Source organism: Diorhabda sublineata, chromosome 5 (genome assembly GCF_026230105.1).
Source record: "Diorhabda sublineata isolate icDioSubl1.1 chromosome 5, icDioSubl1.1, whole genome shotgun sequence".
NCBI classification, from domain to species: Eukaryota; Metazoa; Arthropoda; class Insecta; order Coleoptera; family Chrysomelidae; genus Diorhabda; species Diorhabda sublineata.
Window position 1 is genome coordinate 25,471,420 of NC_079478.1, and position 25,910 is coordinate 25,497,329.

Consider the following 25,910-nt stretch of genomic DNA (forward strand, 5'->3'; position numbering starts at 1 on the left):
TGGCTATGTAAATTTACTTGACATTTGTTGCCATGTTTACCAAAATTGAGTTATCAGGTAAGTATTGACAAAAAACTTTTCATTATAACCTAATTATCATGCGTTTCACTCCATTAAATCCTTACCAATCAGTTTCAGTTAACTAAGGACGCATTAGATATACTTTTACTTCAAATAAACTCAAATTTCTTATTTCGTAGACCTTTTGATATGTTTATATTTCCAAATGCTCTCGACATTAAATCTCTTCTCGTAATTTTCATCTTTCATTCGAAAAATTATTGAAAAAACTAATTTTGTACCAGAAGAGAGCTAAAATCAAAAACATTTAGAAATATTAATTATTGTATTATATGACAGTAACATTGGATTTGATTCACGCAAGCAAAATGACAGTGTATTCTTCTTTAGTGAACAGAAGTGTACTATGTTCAAAAAATAGTTATTCAAACGAAATAATAGTGTTACTCATAATGAAACAAAATTGTCCAATCAAAAAACTTCAATAAAATACATAGTAGTCGTTGATAAAGTATAGTATTATACTCGCGTATAATGTGATATTATGCACTCGGTTAACGTCACCTCGTAAATAATAACCTCCATTATATACTTGTTAATAATATTATCATACTATTATCATGTAGTCAGAAAATCGAAATAATGAAATTATTCTTATTCAGAGAATTAATTTCCTACCCGGTTCAGAATCATAATAAAATCAAGTTAATTTTGGAGTTTCCGAGGTCACATTCTAGGCTCCATTTATGAAGGTGCCATAATTCGTATATTAGTACTTCTGATTTTACCAATGATTGGATTTGTTAACTTCCGATTCAGCCTCGTTAACTGAATTTATGAATTCATGATTATCAAACCATATCGTATTTCATAAAGAAATATCTTCTCCTCGAGTTAAAGTGAACGTTACTTAATCAACTGAAGTTAACCTAACCTTACCTAACGAACAAATGGATCGTTAACATCAAGGGACAATTTCCAATTCGAATGTAAATGATAGTTAAATAGATAAACAGGTTAGAAACAATTATTTTCATTTTTTTTTTTTTCATTCTGAACGTCTAACTCCTAAAACTGCGCACCCCAAATTAAAAACTTTTGACTTATTGAACTCAGTTGAAAAGAAACGAACCGAAGCTTAATCAATACAATTATTGTTAAGACCCGAAGTTATATTTTTTGAAATCTAGAACCTCGATATTTTTCTAAATTGAAAACGCCGAACTAATTTGTTTTACGTGTTATTTTATCCTAAACTGGTTAGAAATGGCAGTATGGTACTTTTGAGAGTTTTATATCTGTATAATATTATAAATATAAAACTAAATTTTTTTCAAATTTCCATTTAAATTTATTTGTTTTTTGTGAGACAACACAAATACTCTACATACGAAATGTAATATTCTAGCCGCATATAACGATCATTATTCACTTCTTGCATAATTAACATTTTATATTCTTTGAACAAGATACTTTCCTTCTAATCGCCTTGAATTGGACCAAAATTCCCAATGCAACGCACTGAATATCGCGAATATGTAACACTTTTAGATATATTCCTACATTATTAGTATCAATTTGCACAATATTATTTACTAAATTGAGCAGCATTATTAGTGGCGAGCTTTCCGTCGCCGCAGGCAAGTAATTATCGAGTTCTTCTCACTTGCCTTAAGCCGAAATGTCGTATATATTATAACTACGGAACTAATTTTGTTAGGTTACAATAATGTGGCGGTTAACTATTTGGTACGTAGAAAATTAGTTGGTGTTAGTGTGCTGGAGCATTGCCAAGTGATTCTATAGAATAATTTACCTCTATTCAAAAGAAGCACTATTCTTAATTAAATATATATATATATATATATATATATATATATATATATATATATATATATATATATAAATGTTCATGATTTTAGGTCTCTTCTGTTTTAGAATTATTTTTAAAAGAAAGATGAACTTTGAGGTTTCGACTTTTAAACTTGATATAAATATTCCAATCTTTTTCCGATATGTAGACGATTGAATTACTGCTGCAACCAAGAATCAAATTGAAAACATAAGTAAAAAATTCAATTCTTATCATGAAAAACTTCAATTCACAATCAAGGTTGAGCAAAATAATATATGAAATTAAGAATAACATATGAACAGAATGGTAAACGAAGCCAACTTGGTCCTCAAAATATTTAAACTTCAATTCCTGTCATCCTATGTCACAAAAAAGATCAGTGATAATAAGTTTGGCTAATAGATCTATCCAACTATCAAATCCCGAATTTAGATGCTTAGCTATTCAAAAAGGAAAAACTGCATTGAAAGAAAATAATTATCAGGAAAAAATGATAAATAACATATTCAAGAGATGGATAAACAAATACTACAATCAATTTAGAAACAAAACTGAAACGAAACATCAAAACATAGAACATTTTTCCTTACCATATGTACAAGGGCTTTCTATATATTATACTATATTTAAAAAAGGATACAAAACTAATCCTGCCAACTATCGCGGGATAACCTTATTAAGCAACTCATTGAAACTGCTTACAAAGATTCTTGCCGAGGACAACGTCAATAATGCCAATCACCGAAGAAACAACAAGGCTTTCGAAAAAATCGGTCAACGATTAATGCATTATTTATGACAAGGCAATTAGTAGAAAAGTCTCTCGAATATAACACTCCTGCATATCTCTGTTTCATAGACTTAACGAAGGCCTTCGACAGAGTTCAACTGAAGGATGTAATTGAGATATTGGAAAACAAAGAGGTACCCAAAAATATATAAGACTTATAAAAGATCTGAACACTAATACAACAACGCAAATACGAACAAACCACGCCCTAACACAGCATTTCGGAACAACGTCGGGCATCCGCCAAGGTGACAGCCTTAGCCCTCTACTATTTAATACTGTTATGGACCAACTGGTAGAGACCGTAAAAAACTTGGGACTAGGATACCGCATGGGAACCTACAAAATTAACATCTTATGCTATGCCGATGACGCCGTACTCATTGCAGAATCAGAAGACGACCTACAAAGAATATTACACGCCTTTAGCAAACGCGCAGAAATTTTAAATATGGAAATTTCAACAAGCAAGACCATAACTAAGGAACCTCTACGCTGCAAGTTAACAATAGACAACACCACTATAGACCAAATCATGTATTTCGAATACTTAGGATGCAAAACAGGACTCCTTGAAAATGAAGTGAGGAGACAAGTGAACAAAGCAGCTACAGTATCGGGACATCTTAAGCAACCAATTTGGAGAAATAAACACCTCAGTATACCCTGCTAATCCAGAATCTACAAAACATGTGTGAGACCGATTATGACATACGGGGCAGAAACAAGAGCAGAAACGTCGGTAACAAAGAGGATACTAAGAACAACAGAAATGAACATGCTAAGAGCTATAATGGGTTACACACTGAATGACAGACAAAGAAATACCGACATAAGGGAAAAATGCGAAACAGACGACATTGTCAGATGGGTGAGAAAAAGAAGAAGAGAATGGAACCAGCATGTTAATAGAATGACCACATATAGAATAGCAAAAATCGTACGTAACAACATCCCATACGGAAGAAGACCTGTTGGACGACCATCAAAACGATGGCGAGACAGTTGGCAATCAACCTCACAGGAACTACTGCAGAGAAACCGGAACTCAACAGGCGCTACGCCTTCTACACGATGATGATGATGATGAAATTGTCAGTGTCAATATCATATTTTGATAAAGACTTAAAGAACAGTCTAAACGTCAAAATTTATCTTTTTTTTAAAAACTATCAAAAAAAACTAATTTTGAAACAGAAGAGACCTAAAATCAAGAACATTTAGATGCATTAATATACCAAAAGAAACAACAATTCATATATTATGAAGATATTGTAATAAAATGTATCCATAAGAAGATAATAGAAAGAGATTGTTAGTTATTCAACTAGCAGTTGCTGGAACTAATTAGTGTAAAAATGAAACTAATATAGAAAACAATATTGAAATTGATGAGCCCATACTCGAACAGTGGAGTGTTACGGTTTGGTGTATTGATCATATTATTTGTGGAACTTCTTCCTTCCCTATGCTAGAAGGTGTTTCTTACCAAATATCTGCATCTATCATTTACTTCCTTTTTCAACAAGAAAATATTTGTGGGAATTGTTTGAACAAAAAAAGCTGGAAATAATCTGATCTAGGAATTGCAAAGCCTTCCGTAGACATGGAAATATGACGGCTGCTACTAAAGTTTTGAGATATGACAATATGTCAAATCTGACTCCATCATAAAGTTCATAATTTTCAAGGGTGAAAGTACTCACAACATGTTGTCATAAGAGTGCTATTTAAGTTGTGTACAGATACTTAAAACATTCATCTTTGTCAAAAAATAGAATTGAATCGCGAACATTTTCATGCGATGATTTTCTATGACTTTCAAGGTAGATAAGGTCGTCCAAAATCGGTTGTTGACCAGAAAACATTAATGCTGCGCGTAAGATCGTTATGTGACATACCATGAGGTGAACCAAATCCAACAGAAGTTGTTCGCACACGACGTACTTCGAAGCAAAGGGAACTAAGGGACTATATTTTCGGAATAACATAACATAATACATCTTGCCATCGTTCTATAAGATAATCGTAGAACGGTCAATTCTGAATTGTATATCAGCATTTGTTTGTCAGAGTATTTGAAAAAACTAGGGAAACCAATCGCAGAAGACCAGTCAATATCTCTCACGACAATGCGAACTCTCACACCTCAGTTCAAATTAACGTTTCTGGACAGTCAAAACATCGAATTGATGGGTCATCCGCTGTATAGTCCTTGATTGTTACCCAATTATTTCTCCTTTTCTGTAGATCGAAAATAAGTTGCGTGGTCAACGTTTTTCCACATCTGAATAAGCTTTGATGCGTTCAAATCATATGTTTTGTATCTACCTCAATCGGAATGGAAAAAATGCTTCGTCAATTGGTTCAAACGTATGAAAAAGGGTATTTATCTTAATGGACAATATTTTAAAAAGCAATAGAGCCATATCCAATATCAATATATGTTTTTATTTGTATATCTCAAAAATTTAGGTAATACATCGTAATGAGAGTCATTTTCAGAAGAAATACTACTAATATATGATGACTGGAGGAAAATACAGTATTTTTCAATGAATTAGTTGTTGAATAATAGTGTATGAGGGTTGTCTGGAATTCCTGACCTTAACCTCAAGATATAAGCTGAGGAATATTTTTCACGTGTATTGAGATATTAGCATTATAATTATTGCCATTTTGTGCTGTTTGACAATGGTATATTTTGGGCGTTGTGAAATTTTTTCTGACAATGAGAAAAATGGAGTATCGAGCTCTCTTTGAATATACGTTATTGAAAGGCAATGCATCTACGCAAATTAATTAGAATTTAGACCCTATTCACGAATTGAGATAAGAGGTTACAAGAGGCTATCGGCATATCAAAAAAATTCATTTGTCATATACTGATCGAAGAATGATGCATGGGTAAGCTATCCGCGTGATGGGTGCGCATTTGCTCTCTTTGAACCAAAAGCGCATTCGAATGAACATTTCTCAGGCCTTATTGATGCAGTTTAAGTAAAATGAGGTGAATTTTTCAACTATACTCGTAGATTATATCTGTATCGATTTTAGAAAAGAGAGAGAATTAAAAACTGTTGATTATAGAGGACGATCCCGCACCGAAAATAGTTATGCAGTTGTAATCATCGACTATCTTCAAAAACGTGAGACAATAACAGGATAGTATACGTAACATTGCTTTTTAGAGTACAGGGAGAAATCGCAAAATGCAATCGCATTTGAATAAAAAGGAAGTGCTCTTTCGTCATAATAACGCGCCTTTTTTATTACACTGCTTTTCGTGATTTAAATTCACAAATTTCACTTAGAATTGGTTGACCAAACAAAATATTCACCAGATCTGATCCCCAGTGACTTTTTGTTGAGTAATAACTCTCAAATTTCAGTTGCAGAAGAGATTTTCATTAGAGGGAATCGCTATCGCATACGTAAACACCTATTTTGAGAAGAAACACGGCAACTATTATTTGGAAGAGTTGAAGACTAAACGAGAAACTTACCAGACAAGCCTTGTACATGGACTCCTCGTTCTTCCAGCTGCATCAATTGCTGTTCATTTGTAATGAGAATGGATGCTAAGCACAGCATTTAATATATTTCCACTTATAGAGTAATATGCCGTTGGGCTTGTTAGGTTTTTCTTCGAACATCTTGAATCGCTCAATTGTTGATGAAATTTAGTTGTACCTGGTCATATAAACTTGATTGACTTCCAGTCATGATTCTGCTCACTCTATTACAAGATTGTGCTGATAGGTTCATGTAATTCTCAATATTCGTACACGTCCTTAAATTAAGTAAAGTATGGGATGGTGTTCCTAAACACTTATCATCCTTCTGGCTGTTAACACCAACAAGACACATATTTATACAAAGCGCCTTGAGGTAATTAACCTTGACAAACCTGAGGAGATTGAACTCAGTATTCAAATTAGTCTTTCGAAAATGTCTAACAATTATTCAGAAGTTTTTTCTTTCTCAGTTTGCATAGTTTTGGAAGCAAACAACATTGTATTCACTCCAATCGTCTCCAAATTCAGTTATAGACATTCTAGATTAAGAACTTTGAACTGTAACGGAAAATCCGTCACCATCAGTAGCAATATTCATGCATGTGGTATGAGCTGTGGGTAAGTGGAGGTGATAGAAGTGTTACAATCGAAATTTCCACAAAAATCAGCATTTCAAGATTCATCAAGCTGTGAAAATTCCACAAAACCTCTCTAATATGTACTGGGTGAAATATTCTCTATTGATAATAATATTGCTATTATTAATAATGGATTAACATTTTTTACTTGCTACTCCCATCCATCAAAATGGGGAAAAATTATTTGATTCCTATTTCCTTCCAAAAATTTGATGAAAAATTTTGAAATTAGTAAAATAGGGATATACCGAATGGAAGCATATTATTGATAAACTACAAATACAAGCGGAAGAAATCATATTCAATGTAAAATTCATAGACATACTTTGTGATATTTCTATATAGCAAAAGTTCAGCTTACTAACATATAAATTCTTGTTTGATATTAAGTATCACTATCACTATAATAACGTAACACTTATTTGGTGACAGCCGCTCCATCCTTCTGGGGGCAGTGGAAAATTGTTAGTGTTGTATTCAATGTAGTTGGTATTCATTTATTTTATGCATATTTCTTCAATAATATGTTATATGGTGCTTAATGTGAAAAGTGAAAAGCTAGACATAACTCAACAACATAAAATACGATTCAATATTGATAATCTAAAACAGTGGTTACAAAAGATATTGACGAGTTCAACATTTGTTATGAATAAAATATATTTAGTTACAATGATTCGTACATAGATTGCGTTTAATTTATTATTCCATGTTTCATTTAATTTGAGATAATAATTAGTATAGTTGTTTTTTAACTATTTAACAATTACGTAAACGTTATTTTTTCGATTGCTAGCTCACAATATGTATAATAGCATTTGATTAGATAAATTCATGAAAATGTGGGAAAAATCACCTACCTGGCATTTAGGATACTGTTCATCTTTTGGTCTTGCTACTTTCCAGCCAAGTAATGGTGGAATGCATATTAAGGCAGACAATACCCAGACAGCTGCAATCATCACTATAGCCCTCACTGGAGTTCGTTTTTTCAAATATTCAACGGCTTGCGTTATGCTCCAGTACCGATCTAGAGAAATCAAACAAAGATTCATTATGGATGCGGTACTGAGCAGTACGTCCATTGCCGAGTGAATTTCACACCTGCAAAGAAAGAAACTTTATTCAAAAGGTAGTACGGTTGAAAATAGTTTTTTCTATCACCAGTGTCAAAGAAACATTGATTGATATCAATGTTTCTTTTACGAATATCAAAAGAGGTTCTATAAAAATTTCTGACAGGGTGATGCTTTACGGCCAAATACTATTTCCACCGATATACTGCTCCTGAACATTTACAGAAATATTTCTTCTAAAATAGTCCAGTACCCTCACAGTGTCTTGATATTTCATCTTTCACCAACGTTGTTCTTCCTATGATTCGTAACAACTTAGGTAAAAAGACGATGTTATTACTGGTTAATTTTTGAAAAATTGTGTGCCTATATCTACTTCTCTGATGTATTAGTAATAAATTTTGTTGACATACTCATAATAAATAGTCATTTAATCAACAAATGAAAAATCAACATGGTTTCTTGAAGGATCGCTGTCACTAATTTGTCAATAACATAATGATAACATAGTTTATCGCCAAAAACAATAATCGACAGTTGTAGAGTAACGTTATATATAGGAACTTCTACAAAGCATTCGGTATTCTAGTGTACGGAATTCTTACAAGAAAACTAGATGCTGTGTCTCAGGATTTAATCAAATTAATTACCTTTTACCAAACAAAGGACGTTAGTTTGTTATATTGAATTATTAAAGGTCTGTTGAGAACTAAGCAACATCTGATATTCCTGTGGAAAGTCATTTCCAATCCCTCATTATAACGTCTCCATGAATAATATACTCGATAAGAAACTATTAATTACTTCGCAAAGTTGATGATATTAATGATTTGGTCCCACTTCCAAATAAACCACGACGCATTGAGAAATGGTATATAATATAATTCGTGTTAAACGATTGACAGAGTTGTTTCATACAAAATACAAGAAAATGAAATAATAATACTTTTTTAAACGCGCTACGACTTTTCACGATATTACTGTAAGTTTTGTATAGTTCTTCCAATATCAATTGCTGAAGACAGTTATGCGAGGAACAATCGATATTTCATAAAAATGCACGGCATTCAGACCAAATTAAGATATGAAAAATAATATTGTCAGTAAGTTCCAAGTTGGACGACAATTAAGTGCATCTGTCTAAATAACGGCGTGTAAAGCCGTTCAAGATATAATGCGATTTCCTTTTAACGAATACTTTCTCGCATAAGATATACATATTTTTAAAAATATTTATAAAAATAATAAATGCATAAAATCAAGTATCTACGCCAATGGTAGATAAAACAAAATTGACTTGATTTATATAATCTGCAATTGATATTAGAAGAACTTTACTGATATTCCAATTCATAATATGTATTTGAGAAAATTACTGATTCAGATCCTGTTCAAAATTTCAGATTCAATATTTTGAGGAAAGCTGAAAATAATGAAAATTTTGCTAGTTGATAGGAAGTGATTAATTCTTAATTTCAGTAATTATCAATGAATGATAAACTCAAATTCTTTCGCTTTGAGTGTATTGAAGCTTGGTTCATTCAGCCAAAATTTAAAATTAACATAAAACTAACAAATCAAATTACTAGTTGACACTGAAATGGTACTTGTAGTTCACGCAGAAAATTTACAATAAATTTAAATTAAAATTAATTTGAAAGTTCTCCAGCTTCCAATTTTTTGGTTTGATTCCTTGTTCTTTGGTAATAAAATTATTATTTGCGTCATTGCGCCGATTTCGGTCTTATGTTTTATCTTTAAAACTGATATGAGAAAAATAGGGAAAAGCAATGTCCTTTAGACGATGGAATACTGATAGGCAGTGTAAGAAGCTTTCCATATTTGTATAACAAAAAGGATTCATTTCAAAAAAATAAACTGAGAAAATAAATTCCTCTGCATAAACCAAAAAATCAACTCCAAAAAAGCTTAGTTTAATTTCAATTTAGTTTTGATTTTGGCTGCATGTCTGAAAGTCGGCAACTCCTTTGTACGAAGGAACACTGATAGACAGTGTCAGAATCTTTCCACATTTGTCTGAAAAAAGGGACCCATTTCACAGAAATAAAATGAGAGAACAAAATGCATCAACTTACTGCGTGAACCAAAAATCAATATCAAGAAAGTTCAATTTAATTTCAGTTTAGTTTTAATTTTTACTGCATAAACCAAGCTTGAGAATAAATGTATTTTTGTGTAAACCATTCGAGAACTAAATTAATCCATTGAATCGCAAATTGCCAGTACCAACAACCATTATAAATAAGGCTTTTCGGAAACTATCATCCTGGTTCAGATAGATCACTTATAAACTGATTGCGGATTCCATACCAGAACGAGATTTTGATCATAGTTTCTAATCCTCGCATGAAATTTTCCTTGGAAATTTCAAATTTGAAACATGATTTATGAGAACATTTGATATTCATTGCTTTTTGTGCAGCAATTCTTCCATGATACTCATTTAGTTGTATAATCTCTTCTAAAAATTCATATTTGTTATTAAGTTGTTATCAAAGGTTTGTACAAAATATCTTAGAGTCTTTCATGAAACAACAAATAATAATATTACTAGGCAATTCGCTTGTGATGCACTGGGAAAATATAGGTTTCACCGAATATTGATTATAATTGGTATCCTTAAGCATTTTCTGGAACCGATAGTGACATTCATACTCTTCATTGCTACCACTACACAAACACTATGTGATGTGTGTTTCAATTACCAGGTTATCATCCTCAGATATCGAAAGTACACTACAAAGTGAACTGCGAAACGCTTTCCAATCAGAGTAATTGTGAATGTTTGTGTAGTGGTAGCAGTGATTGATGTGTTCATCGAAAAGGCAAGTCTACGTTCATTTATATAGGTTCATTATAGCATAAAAAGGTACTAGTATATGATGACTAAAGGTGAGAGAGTACCATGATATTACTCAAACCAATAGTTACAAGGTTTGTTATATTTTACAGTCTCGTTTCTAACTGTACGTGTTTGTGAATCGATTCGAATTACAAGTTTTGATTTATCGTTGCCTACATTAAACCTTACTGTTTTTTAATGACCTTATGGTGTAACAACCGTCACAGGTTCAAGTAAAACAATATAGGGACTGAAGTTTTCCTGAAAATTAATTTGAATCAAGAATTGTATTTAATTTGCAGGAGAAACCCAGATTTTTGCAGTAATCGATTATTTATTGTTCAGCAGTGCAGCATATTAAGAAATTTACAAAAAACTGGGAAATTGCAAGTTTGAACCTTGTTTAATCACATGAAGAAAGCCTAACGAATGATTTCATCAAAGTAATTTCTCCAAATTTATGCAATAGTTATGAACATTTTTGTTTGTATCCGTAGAATTTTGAATTGGTATAATGGATCATATGATATGTATTAGCAGTATCAGAATTGACCCTTATAAGATCTGTAGAGCTGAAAATCCATTTACGCGTATTAACGAAAAATTTTGATATTTGGATGCGCAAATCAAATATTGGGTACATATTTCATTACTCTGTTAATTTTTTTTGATGGTCGATAAATAACAGATGTGTGGAGTTCAAAAATTATTGTTCTCATTGAACGACATAGTGAACAAGTCACAGAGTTCCCTAGAAAAATGACATGTGAGGAATTAGGAACTCTCAATGATAGGCCAATTCCTAATAGCTACGAGTGTGACTGCTTCTCAAAAAACTTTGTACTCGAAACTTATACCATAAAAATGTTCAATTGATACTATTCAACTAAAATCAACCAGCTACTCGTATTTCAGTTGACAAAATCAGGATTTGCGATCACCAGTAACCAAGACTTCAAAATGTAATTATCCATGAAGGTATCGGGAACAAAAACTCATTGGCTTTCAATTATATGAACTGGAAGGATATACATATGTTTATTTGGAATTAGGATCAATAGTTGGTGTGGTTTTATTGGAAATAATTATATATTTGCACATAGTAATGTATCTCCTTATTCTAGCTTTATGTGGCAACTTAACCTTCCCAATTCACTCTTAATGGTAATTAATTTTTCGTGATCATGAGAATAATCATTTATAGATGGGAAGAATATGAATTAACAAAATATTGAATGAATTTATTCAAAGTAAGATCATATTTTCTTAACAGAATGTACTTGTATTACGAACTGCCTTTGCTAACACCTTCCATGGCATTCAAATAATCTTCGCATATTATTTTGGAATGTTTTCCACATACAAATGCTGAAGACTTTTTACATGACTATACTATTTGATTTTATCGATTTGAACTGTTCACACGAATCTCTTAGCCAGTTTTCATTGAGCATTGCATCTGAAGATGTAGAAGTCTCTTCAACGTCTTCAACAGCTGTTTTCTGATAACGATGGCTTGGGTGATCCTTCTCGTCAATAAGGTTTTTTATGTCTGGTCTAACATTTATTGAATCTTGAGCTATATTTTTTATTGAACGTTTATTGAACGACTTCCACTTTTTTATTGTTGGAGACGAATATCAGGTGAAATAACTTGAACACAAAAAGTCAGCAAAAATTTCAATTTCCTAATAATAATCTGTCTGGCGTCCAACGGACGGCGAGGCACACGAAAAAGGTTAAAACTAGTCTGTACCTTCAACAGAAAGAAATTCTATTCTATAAATATGCAAATAAGAATGTTATCGAGACAATTTATAACATTCACCACAAAAGAAGTTAATACCATACATCTTACATCTCATAATATTTATTGAAATCTATCATAAATTTTGTATTGTTTTTGCATTGAAAGATTTCAATTCAAATGTATTTCGATCATTTATGAAAAAAGTAAATTATAATGAACTCACAATAAGTGACTGAAGAAATTATTTCAGAGACTCAGAAATACCGATAAAGACTCAAACTCATATAAGGTAGATAATTCCACATAAATCACATTATGCGGCTGAATAATAATAAACAAAAACAACATATATTCAACTGTAAACAGAATCAAGAACATACATATTTTTCCAAATACATTAATGATAATTGGAATTGTTGGATAAATAAATCTACAGATATTATACGTATGCTTTTGAGTAGTTTGAATTAGTAATTGCCCTCTCTGGATATATTTGAGTGTTTATCAAGAGCTTCTACGAGTTAGGAGAAAGTTTAGTATAAGTAGTTGTAAGTTTAATTATGATTTTCATACATAGAATAAGTATTCATATTTTCCAACAGATTATCTAATAATAATGAAGCTATTTTCTATGTTGTTTTATTGTTGGTAATGGGGTTAACATTAAATTTGATCAGAAATTGAGAATTAAAAAAGAATACGATATTGAAATAGGTATTGAGTTGGAGATCGTATATTATCTAACAAACAGAATTTCGCAGTGAGACATTACATTTTCAAGGAATATTTTACAAAAAATATGACATATGAATTTGGATGATTGCTCGACAATTCGTGTGTTCCAATTTTGAATAGACTCCGCGTAATTCGCTTACGTCATAAAACCGTTGGATTATCAACGAAACACTTTTCAAAGGAAATTGGTTGTAAATTAGGTAGAAAATTCAATGGAAGTGTTTCTCATAAATTAAAAAACATTATGAAGTATGTATTATCTTTAGATGTAAGAGAAGGACCAGTCGATGAAAATGTATATTGGCATAATAACGTCTTCTCAAAATTTCATGAGTTCTCTATGATCACACCATTACCTCTAATGACTATCTTTTAAATCTGGAAATATCTCTTACAGCTTTCTCTGTCTTCTCCGAGATAAAGTACTTTGAATTTTCATATGTTCGAGCGATAGTTGTGATTATGCCACTTCTCTGTTACCTATATAATAGAAGAAATATAATTACGAGGATGTATTGATATGTAGTTAACCTAGACCAGACATGTCCACCGAAATTGTGAGAATCAAAAAATTGGAGTAGCGAGCCATCAACAAGTACCTGTATTTAAAAGCGTTGAGAGGTAAGCAGATTTACGAAGATAAGCTTAATACCCTTGGTGATCAATGTCCTTCGTCCTTCAATTGGACTGCAAGATTCAAAAGAGGTAAATTTTTCATTGAAGATGATGACCGATCGAAGGCCAGTTTCTGTGTCAGTCCCCGACAATATCGATGCAGTTTATTCCATGATTTTATCAGATCGTTGAATTGGGCTAAAACGGATATCTGAAGCACTGAATTTTCATACGAACGCGTTCATCATATAATTCACGTCAATTTGGACATGAGAAAAATTGCTGCAAAATGGATCCCCAAAGTTTGAATGTTGACCAAAAGCGTGTAAGGGTAGAAGCATCGCGTTCGATCTGTGCTCGATTTGAAAACGATGTAGACTTCTTAAACCGAATTGTTACTATGGAGTAGACTTGGGTACATTTCAACGATCCAGAAACAAAGCAACGATGGAGTGGCGACACTCTGGTTCTCCAAGACCTAAGAAGTTTCGTGCCCAAAAATATGCTGGAAAAGTTCTTGCTCCAGTTTTTTGGGATTGCCATGAAATAATCATGATTGATTTTTTGTATGAGGGTAGAAAAATAACTGGGAATCACTATTCGACATTGCTGACCACTCTACGGGAAAAAATCAAAGAGAAAAGACGCGGAAAGCTAGAAGAAACATTTTTTGAAAGGTCTAGAGACGTTGCAATTTCCCTGTAATTAATGTATCCAATCAAGAGGAGAATATGTTGAGTAATAAAATATTTTGTTATTGAAATTTTGTTTGGTTCTATAGTAGGCTAAGAATTTTTCAATATATCCTCGTACTCAATAAGTTATTCATATAATTTAAATATTTTATTCCGTCATAAATTTTTTGTCTTAATGGATACGCAGCTAGAAATATTTTGGGGTGTGCTTTCAATTCTCTAGATAACTTTCAAGAATATTTGAATTAGTTCTTAATCATATGAAGTCCTCACTATTTGAATGATTGAAAGCTACTGGAATACATGGGGTGTGTGAGGTGTCAGTTGAGAAACAAGAAATAATGAGTGTGAGAAAAGATTAATTGTTGAATGGGGCGTCTAGGAGGAAGAAGAAAAATTGGGATTTGAGCTCAAAAGTACTAAAACAGTTAAAGTACGTATACTGATTTAGTGGTGATCAAACAGAGTAGCAATTTATTCCAGAGAGTAGCCAATTGGGACAACAAACTGGAGAAGCAAATTTCATTCCTATCAACAGATGAAGATGAGTAGATTCGACGGCACGATGGTCGCTTGCTCAGTAGGATAAAGTGACATAATAGATGTGTTGAAGCTGACCTACACTCATGAGCTATATGTTAAAGGCCGAATTACCTATCAAAAAAATTATTGCCGCGGGTTATGCCTTGGAAGGAAAGCCAATTCCTCACCATATCCCTACGGAAGAATGTCCACTCTTAATCGGTCTACTAATTATAGCGCCAGACATTAAAACATTAAATTTGAGAGTTTTCCAGGAATGTGATATGAATCTAGCAAGAATTGTTTCATTCTTTAATTTATATAAATAACGAGATGTAATCAATATTTTATGGATGGATTTTAGCGGGTCTGTCATCCTAGAAATTCGGTAGATGCATTTTAGGCCGAAATTCGAAAATATTACAAAATCCCTTCTGGTATATGGGAAATGACAACCATGTTGCCATCTCTCCAAACGTAAGATAGAGGACTAACAGGAGAACAATTTCATCATCTGCTGATGGAAATGGAAAAATAAAAATCTTTAACACAGTGAAGATAGACACACTAAGGCAGGTATCCACTAAATTCGTACAGAGTAACGTACAGCGGCTCTTGAAACATGTGCACATCGAGGCAATCCAGCTCTTCGACAACACCTAGAGAGAAGACTTAAGAGGATGAAGCCTTTTGAGTTAATTATCTAAGTGCTTAGTGTAAAAGCAGAGCAAAGTGCAGTTCATGCGTCCCAGTAAGAAAATGTCATGATGGTAGTTCTGGAGGTCATCTGGGTATAGCGAAGTCGTTGCAAGACATTACATTAATGACTCTATTAGGAGGAGAAACTGCGAGGAAGGTATCCGATCACACGTTGTGCATAGAGAGGAAGCAATCTAACGAGCAGTTACTCAGGTTATTTTCATTTAATTTGTCATTTATCGATATGATAACATTGTTATCAAAGTTGGATAGATTATTCTGAGATAGTTGATTTTACTCAATATTTCCTTTTCTGCAAATCACGGGTAGAGAGAAATTTTTAAATAAAAAGAAAAAAATGGATGAGGTATATCATCTGATAGTTCCATTCTGTGCAGTTTGGTATGTCTAATCAACATGAGAACGCTTGCTGAAGATATCCATCTATTCATCTTAATTGGCCAGCCGTCGCGTCGCGTTATTCAAAACAGTTTCCATCAATAGCTTCTATCAAGCGGGTGCTTTGATTAATATTGATTGAGTAGCCCCAACAACTCCCATTGAAATTGAAATCCCCGAAAATGCTAATATTACCCTGTATTTGTAGTATAACATCAGTCTATTCTCCTATTATTGTTTTATAAAATTGTTGATTACAAATACGATCAATTTGGAATATTTAATTGATATAAATGAGTTCCTTCTATTATAAAATTGATTCCGTTGAAAAATCAGTAATCTCAAATTAATACATAAAAAAACTCCAAAGCTGCCGTATCCGAAGATGTTATATTTAGTGTTGGAGCTTCAAGGATAAAATTCATAAGTTGAGTTACTTTTAAGGACTTTTTTCCATTGCATAAATTGTCAACATATTTAGAGTATATCTACTATCAAGATTTTTAATGGAATTATTTTTGTTAGATGTTAACTGTCAGATTGAAATTCTCAAAAATGCGATTGGAATTAAATCGTAGCTGATGTGGAAACTACAACTGCTATGAAAAATAACGCATTTCTCATGCTAACTTTCAAAACCACATATTGCTCACAATGTGAGAAATTCCATTTCTCACGGCACTTTGCCCACACCACATACATTTATATAAAGAATCAACAAAAATCGATGAAAATTTAGTTGGCTATTGTTACCTTAAATAGTTGATACAACTGTCAGATTATAGAAGTTCTTTGAATTCTCAAGGTAGTTTTTATTCGTAGTTTCATAAAAATCGCAATTCCATTAAATATTATTTTAATAGGACATTATACCAATTTATAATAAATAATATGGATACTGACAGTAGTGACGACTTTGATAATACTCCGCCAGAGATATCGAAAAAAGCAGCAAAAGTTACTTTAGATTTGTTGCTGGCAATTTCAAAAGAAAAATATGAATTAGCATTCGAGAAATTTATGAAATGGAGAATAAATACAAATATAAGATCTTTTTCGGAAACTGTACGTTTGGTATACTTTGAAAAGTTGTCAAAAACTTTAAAGGCGTCTACATTTTGGTCACAATATTCAATGTTACGATCAGTATAAAAAATAACTTTGATATATCCACGTATCAGAAATCACGTTCATTTTTAAGAAGAAAGTTCGACAATCACGTCCCCAAAACATCAACATATTGACAGCAGACTAATTGCAGAGATGTTTAAACGAAGCTCCAGACAAGGAAAATCTATTAATAACGGTGAATTCATTTAGAAGAAACTATTTTAGAGTTTAATCTTATTTTTAATTGATTTAACATAGATTTTTCTAATTAGTGGGTTTTTCAGTAGGTAAAAAGAATTGAATAATCATTAAAAATCCTATTTCAAATTATGGTAGATATATATTTGTACTTATAACCAATACATTTGAATTACTGATCAATGGTGTAGTGGATAGTGTGTCCGCTTGAAACTCAGCATGGCAAGAATTTTTTTGTAAAATTTTAATCCTGGTTTTTTTATTTTCAGACAACAGTAGCTATAGGCGCAGCAGGGGCATGTCGTAAAGAGTAGTTGTGGAAGTTAAGAATAATCGATAATTTAGAGGATTTAAATTCAGCTTTACTTGTGAGATTAGATAACACGAAAACAAAAAAACCAAGAACGTTCAGTGCACTGTAACGGGAGAATTTTTTGAGATAATTGGAAAATATGTTGCTCTTCAACCGATTGATTTGTCGGAAGAACGTTTTTTCTTAAATTATCAACACGGAAAATGTACTAGACAGGTAGTTGGCATTAATAAATTCGGTAGTATGGCTAATACAATTGCAAATTAGAAAACCCCATTTTATACACAGGTCACTGCTTCTCCTGCAACAATTTTAGTAAATGCGGAAGGGACATATTAACCTTGAAGCGCCATGGGGAATGACAATTTAGTACCGTGGCAAAAGGATACGTCGAAGAGTCTATTGAAAATAAAATTAATGTTGCTATTAGAATCGTCATCTACATTGAAAAACCACTCGAAACCTTTGAAGAAATGGAGACAGAAAATACAGTGTATGTTAACGTCAACATACAAAATTAACAGAAAATTTAATAAAAAAAATGACACTCCGGGTTCAACTATACAAAATTGTGGAAATTCAACTGCAATTTTAAATAATATTATTCAACAGTTGAGGGGATACTTTAGTATTATTGTGATTTTACTAATTATAAAAATAAACATTAAGTTCCATTACTTATATTCTTTCAATTTGTGCAGTTGTAGAATAAGTATAGTATGCAATATGTGGGAAAAGTACTTTTCTCACTTGTTGCACAAATTACTATTCAATCATATGTATAGTGTAAGAATTGGGAAAACCATTCTGAAATTTCACACTTCATAGTGGGAATTATTTGATTTTGGAGTCGGCATCACTGCAAAGATGATAGATTGATGAATATTTTCTCCAATATTTATAGGCTTATATTTTTCTTCTAATTAATAAAAAATCATTAACGTGCCGGTATATGATCAGATCAACAAATTGAGATATGAGGTTTTTAGTTATCAACAAATTGTATGGAAATATATTGAACAATTTCTATTCAGTTGAACTAAATACTTATTTTCATATCGTTTATTGTAGTTGATTATGTGTGAATTTCATTATTAATAAAAAATTACTGCATATGTGAGTGCAAACATTTATAAGATTGAAATCCATATATGTTGGACCATTCATTATAAATATTTCTTCTGTTCTATAAATATCTGTATTCTGGAATGCTAAAGGTTTTAAGTCAGAATGTGAAAATTAGATTTGTTTCTTCCTTCCGACCCATTGGATATTTCTCTATTATACATGGTAATAAATTCAGATACATGACAATACATAAGAATTTGTATCAGCCCTATACCAGAAGAGTACGAAGGTTGTTATATCGGATGTGTTAGAATATGGAGCAATAATAAGATCTTTTTCACCAAAGTAATAAAAAATCGGAAAATTCTACTTAATAGCAATTCCGTCAAGGGTGTGGAAAGTAGAGAGGACATACTAAACCTCTCTTGCATATTCCTTTTGGCGGATACTGTTTCTCAATAAATATCAATCTATTTGTGTATCTTTAAATCCTATTATGGTGCAATTCAGAACGGAAAACATCAGTTTTTTCCAATTTTTCCAACCAAGATTATGTTCTCAACGAGGTATCCAACGGATTTCAAATGTGAATTACATTTGCTTTGTTGATAAATGAATAGACTATTTTTCCATAGCCAATTGAGTAACATAATCTTTCATTCAAGATAGTTTAGCCAGGTAATGGAACTATACATGTAATGTATCGAGAAGCACAAAAGAGCTCGGTATGCTGAGCATCTCTATGTTATAAATTTTCTTATCTTTCAGTGATTTATTAGCCAATATGGCCTGAGAGGTAGATCTATTACATCCATCCAAAATTTTATATTATTTAAGTACAAAGTCAGTTTCACCAGTAGTTTCCTCAAGTGCAAATTTCCGTTTATTCTAACGCTTTCGCTACACATACCATGAAACTGCTCCTGTTTCGCGACTGAACAAATTATGAATATTGGAATAGTAATAGTTTTGCACAAGCACATACAAACATCTTGATTGTTTGGCAGATAGAGCAGAAAACGACGACGATAATGCAGATGATACAGTTTGTAATGCCGAATAATCTTTTAACTATCCAATTGAGTTTCTGAATTTGTGTGGTGATTATTTTGATTATCTGAACTCACTACAACTAAGCAATAGCAAAGTATCATTCATTAAAATATCAACAGAAAATGTTATGGAGGTCAGTATGTTGACAGGGAAGTTCGAACTTGTTAACGTATTACTGAATTCCTATGAATCCCACAGATGTACCATTTGAATTTGAATACTCGTACATTCAATTTCCAATTAGATTGTCATGCACAATAATTATCAATAAGAGGCAATTGAAAACGGTGTCTCTTCATAGCCTATATTTAAAAAAACTACGAACAACTACGTGGAATGTTCGCGGTTGGGTAAATCATTCAGTCTACGGAGATTGATGCTGAATCATCTTTTCATTGCCATTCTTGGTGGTAGAAATATGAATAATATATTTTTGATGTATAAACATATAGCTGTGGATAAACGTAATTGGAAATATATTCAATTTAATAAAGAATAATGAAGTAAATAAATTAATAGCTAGTTACAACACCCCAATCTGTTCTTATGCTTTTGTTAATTTTGTATAATGTGATACCAAGGAAATTAATTTCACAATATACAACATAAACATAAGAACAGAATGGTTCACAAAACGATATATTTTTATAAGTGTTTGTCAAAATATACTTGACACTGATAATTTAAGTATTCATATTAAATATAAATGGAATATAATAGAAATATGTTTTAACTTGAAAAAAAGTTAATTTTTCCTTAGTTCTTACATCTCAAAAATATGTAGTAGCCATTAATCATATTATTCGTAGTTTTATTGAAGTTCAAAAAATATAGATATAAACTTTACTCAAATTATTCAGATCATTGATAGCTTTCTCGTTCCTATGAATGTGAACCATTTCTAGAAATTTTCGTGCATTACATGCTGGTGCAAGAATCTTTGCAATTTTTTTTTTCATTTATATTGATGAGCTCTTAGCCTATTTCATAAATACTGGGATATCTGCCCTACGTAGACAGCATTACAGTAGAAAGTGTTTGATATATAATATTACTTCTCTGGTTTTTGTGTGTTTTAGATTTTAGTTCAGTAAAACATTTGGATAATGCATTATGTTCTTTATGACTGATAAGAATATCATATTTATCTAAGTATTTTGATAGTTGTTGAGAAAGTCCTTGTACATGTGGCAAGGAAAAGTGTTTATCGTTTTTATGCTGTATTGTTTTGTTCCTTATTCGATTTTAGTACTTGTCTATTTTTTTTTAATGTATTAGCAACCGTTTTTTCAGGATAATTATTTTCTTTCAATGCAGATTTTGCTTTTCCATTAGCTGAGCATGTGAATTTAGGATCTGATAGTTGGAAGGATATATCAGCCAAAGTTATTATCACTCATATTTTCTGGAACATCAATACGATAAAATAAATTTAATTATCAAACCATAGGATATCACAAAAACATACATTTCATAAATCTTGAAACGGTATAAAATACAAGAAAATATTCTCCACATTCATTCCAAACAACTGTTTTGAATTATTTCTCTCCACAATAACTGAAAAGTATTGATTTCATTATGTACTTTTAAAATTCAACTACTTATGCCGAACAGGAATTAATAAAGATGAGACATAACTATGATCGTAAAAAAAGATAGCTTACTTTGCTTAGGTAACTTACTCGTTCAATAATACAAGTCCCAATTGCAATATTACGAAAATTGCAGTTAGTGGGATAGTCGATGGTCATTTTTTTGAAAAAACTAAAGATGATAAACTCTCATGAAGATGATTATAACGGCAGGAACGAGTTTTGTGAAACCCAAAGCAAAAATGCAGACCGCAATTTCACAAATAATATAGTCTTGTTTAATCCATCGTCATGTGAGTGGTACCAATATGACGATTGTGGGAACCATGAAAGAGAGATATTATAGTCAAAGCTATAAATAAAAGAGCATACTCGAATTACCCGAAAGATATCAGTTTAATTTAATATGAATTAAAGAATGTGAAAATTTTACGTACTTTAAATCCTGATATTGACATTGGATCTACAAAAAAAGGAAATTTCAGTAAATATACATTTTTATGATAATTACGGTGTCGACGTTATTTAACATCTTGTTAGATTGTATGTCACAAGAGCTGGTTCGGGACGGTGGCCAAATCCAGTTTTTTAAAATTCGTTATTTGGTACATGTTTGATGATAAGACTATCTACTATCTAATTCATCTACTGCAATACATATCAATTTTAATATCAAATGTCTAGTTGAATTTACACAATAAACTAATAAACGTCCGAAAAATAATTTCACATTATTATGCTCACCGCATCCTTATTTCGCCTCATTGTAAGTTAATTTGAGTTACCAATTTCTCGATAATTTTATTGGAACAGTTAATCTTAATTACAAAGATACAAAATCTCAATATGATAATTTGAATTGATTGTTTAAAGCTGGGAATGTTCACGCTGATAGTTATAACATACCATTTATTTAACTTTGATATGGAGTGTAATTCCTTAATATCCAATTTATCTCCTGCAATACATATCAATTTTAATATCAAATGTCTAGTTGAATTCCCACAATAATCTAATACACGTCCGAAAAATAATTTCACATTATTATGCTCGCCGCATCCTTATTTCGCTTCATTGTGAGTTAATTTGAGTCACCAATTTCTCGATAATTTGATTGGAACAGTCAATCTTGATTACAAAGATACAAAATCTCAATATGAGAATTTGAATTGATTGTTTAAAGCTGAGAATGTGTACGCTGTTAGTTAAAACATACCATTTATTCAGATTAGTTATGGATTGTAATCCTTTTCTCTTTCCTGACATCGCGACGAATAATAAATTATTCCACCCTGGAGAACTTAATAGCGGTCAACTTCTAGCGAATACAGATCTCCTCATTCCGTTCAGAGACACTTATCTGAATTAATAATCTACTTGTCCTCCAATACCTTTCGAAACTTGCTCTGAAAAACATTTGTTTTCCCATTGACAGAGGTGTTAATGATATTTTTTTCTATATACTTATCATTATCTGGTTATTAAATATTTACATCCAAATTTAGTGTGGAGTAGTCGCAACGCCTCTTTTGAACAAAACAAATAATATGAGCTGCAATTGACCAAGAAAATTATACGAATTGCGCATACATGAAACTAACATAATTTGAAGTCAATCCTTTCAGTATTTAACAGAGAAACAACATTGTTACAAACAGTTTATGGAGTGGGTAACTTTGTAATAAGACAAAATGTTTTACTGGTTTACTTTAGCTTTTAGCTGCATGCCACATGTATATAATGGTTATAAGGCAGCAGTATGAAGTATAATCGTGTTTTATTGATAATGAATTTTGTATGTTTGTATGCTTGCATAGTAGCAGAAGATATAGTGAAACTCTTTACATCAGAAAAGAGCATACAGAGCTGAAAGAAAATAAATGATAAATTATAGTCATAAATTTTTGATAACCTTCAGTTTCTAAAGACGATAACTTTATTATCGAAACGAGCGCCGGATAGTGTAATTGTGAATTTTGGTATTGTGGTAGTGCGAAGAGTGTGTTCAGTATGAGTATAATCTGAGGTTATAGAAACTTAACCTTAATTCAACAAGCTTTGTAGTTATTTGTTAATGTTATTCTTATCTTTATCAGTATTATTATTATCATAATCATTTTAAAGAAAATAATTCTCATTCTAGTGTTAATTAGAAAAATGAAGGCTTGAAATGTAACCACAATTTAATGTTTGTGTGTGAACCAGAAAAAGATAGCTATGAGAATTTAAGGAAACTTTCATCCTGGATCCGGAAGATAATCCATTAGCTGATTGCAGGATTCCTTTGTTTATTGTTTTCGGTGAAAATTCGAAAAAAATCTACTGAATCCTTTCTGTATTAGTACATTTCCACGTGCTAATATATAAATTCGTATTTTTTCTTTGTTTATAGACCTTTAATCAGTTGTGTTATAGATTTTAGGTGTTTAATTATCATTTAATTGCGATTTACCAACTCACACAAAGTTTTACTACCGAGAATCTATTCTTATTCAAAAATCCAGAAAGTACAAAAACCGCATATGAGATTAAGAACTTTTGAAATTAACAGGAACAAACGAAAAGCACTTCTGTTTGTTACACTCACCCACTAATTCACAGGGGTAAGAAAGATCCTATCATATGGCTTTGAACTGACTTGCCTAAGTTAAATAACAATAGTGAATATGATAAGGGCTTCTTCCATAACATTCAGATTGCAGTATTCGCAAATTTTTGTTGGTTGTAGAAGTGATTATCCAATGAAGCAGAAGCTCTTAAATGAAAACGACATTTTTTTATTCATTTTTGTTTTTTTCAAGCCACCTCAATCAAAGGATTCAGTTTTTTTTCATAATACTCTTCATATTTCTTTATGAAACATCTAATAAGTTGAGGTTGGTTGACAGATTTAACTATTCTAATGTTTTCAGCTTCTTTGACAGATTTGGGAATATGGAGTTGAGGCGATTCCGGACTTTGCGTTACCAATATGTTAATTTTGTATCATTATATGACAGACAAAAATAGCAATGCATAGTAACTTTTGAATCTTATGATTAGAACTTTATCGATAACATTATCGATAAATATATCGATAACTACATTATTTTTGGAACGTGATTAATCATATCAAGGCAAAATTAAAGTCCGTTGACGTAATACAACAAAATAAGTTATTAATTTTTATTATTTTCATGGAACTTAACAAGTAGTGTGTTTTAAAAGGGCTACTTTGGAATTTTCCACATAATAAATTACGATATTTGGGGATGTTAATCAATCAAAAACTCATAATTGGAAGTTTTAGGAGTTCATTGATTAGAAAATGATTGTTATACTATTAGCTACTAAAATTTAAGTTTCTAGAGAATAAAATTGTGTTAGATGTGTTGAAAACCTAACAATGCTAAAAGGTTATTTGTTTGTGTCTTTCTATTACACTATATTCGCTATATTTGGTGAGCTACAGGGAAAATGCGCTCAAAAATCAGAGAACCTGAGAAAAATTCCCAAAAAACCAGGGCAAATGTCAATAGACGATATTAGAAAAAAGATATTTGCGGGAAAGTCCATAAATACTGGAGTATCAATATCCTATTTAAAGAGAATATTATATAAAATAGATCCTGATTTTTAAATATAATCAATAATATATAGAATAATTAAACCTTAAAAAATGATATATCAGAAGCTTTCTTCCTAATAAAAAACCAAGAATCACATTTTCCGTTATGACAGTTAGTTTATATTTCAACTACTATATCCAGCAATATTTTTTAGTACACAGTAAACAAAATAATGAATTTCTTCTGACTGACTTTTTCATATCTTGAATGGAAATTATTTTTTACAGTATTATTATTGAGAATACCTTGTAAGCTTTATGCTGATTGTAATAGGGAGATAGATTATAATTTTTAATGAGCCCAATACTCCAAATCATAACATTTTTTTGGTAAAATCATTGTCTCATTAGTCATAATTACTAATAATGATTATTCACGCAAATTGGTGATATAAAAACATGTATTCCAATTTTTGGGTATAATCTCCTCGTTGATTGTGTTAAATAGCAACAATACACACGCGCGCGTGTGGTAAAGCCCACTCCTCTTCCTCGTTCCCGTCACAGTTTCGCGTGTAGACTCCTTTCTCTCTCCTAAGTTCTAAGGGAAATTTGGGATGTCATTTTTTTGTTAAGGATTAGCCTGTTGGCTATACACCCTAACTTCTTGATTGTCCGGATGTCGTAATGTTTGTGTGTTTGTGCTACGTCGTGTAAGCCCTTTGTATCCTTCTTCGGTGAGAAAAGATCTAATCCAAATGATCCTTTTACAGCTGTCCCCGATGTATTACTCAGCAATTACTTAAGAAGTGCGGAGTTACCGTGCCGAGGGGTGTCCTTTTGTGGGTTG

The 25,910-nt window shown here is 31.7% G+C and overlaps 1 protein-coding gene across 1 annotated transcript in view; it reads right to left on the reverse strand.

Moving 5' to 3' along the window:
• The window catches only part of LOC130444186 (alpha-2C adrenergic receptor), an 877,544-nt gene that overhangs the window by 743,389 nt on the left and 108,245 nt on the right, over nucleotides 1-25,910 (reverse strand). The window contains exon 3 of the mRNA XM_056779234.1: nucleotides 7,683-7,926. Within this exon, the coding sequence (XP_056635212.1) occupies nucleotides 7,683-7,926 (244 nt within the window). The remainder of the gene's footprint in view (nucleotides 1-7,682; nucleotides 7,927-25,910) is intronic.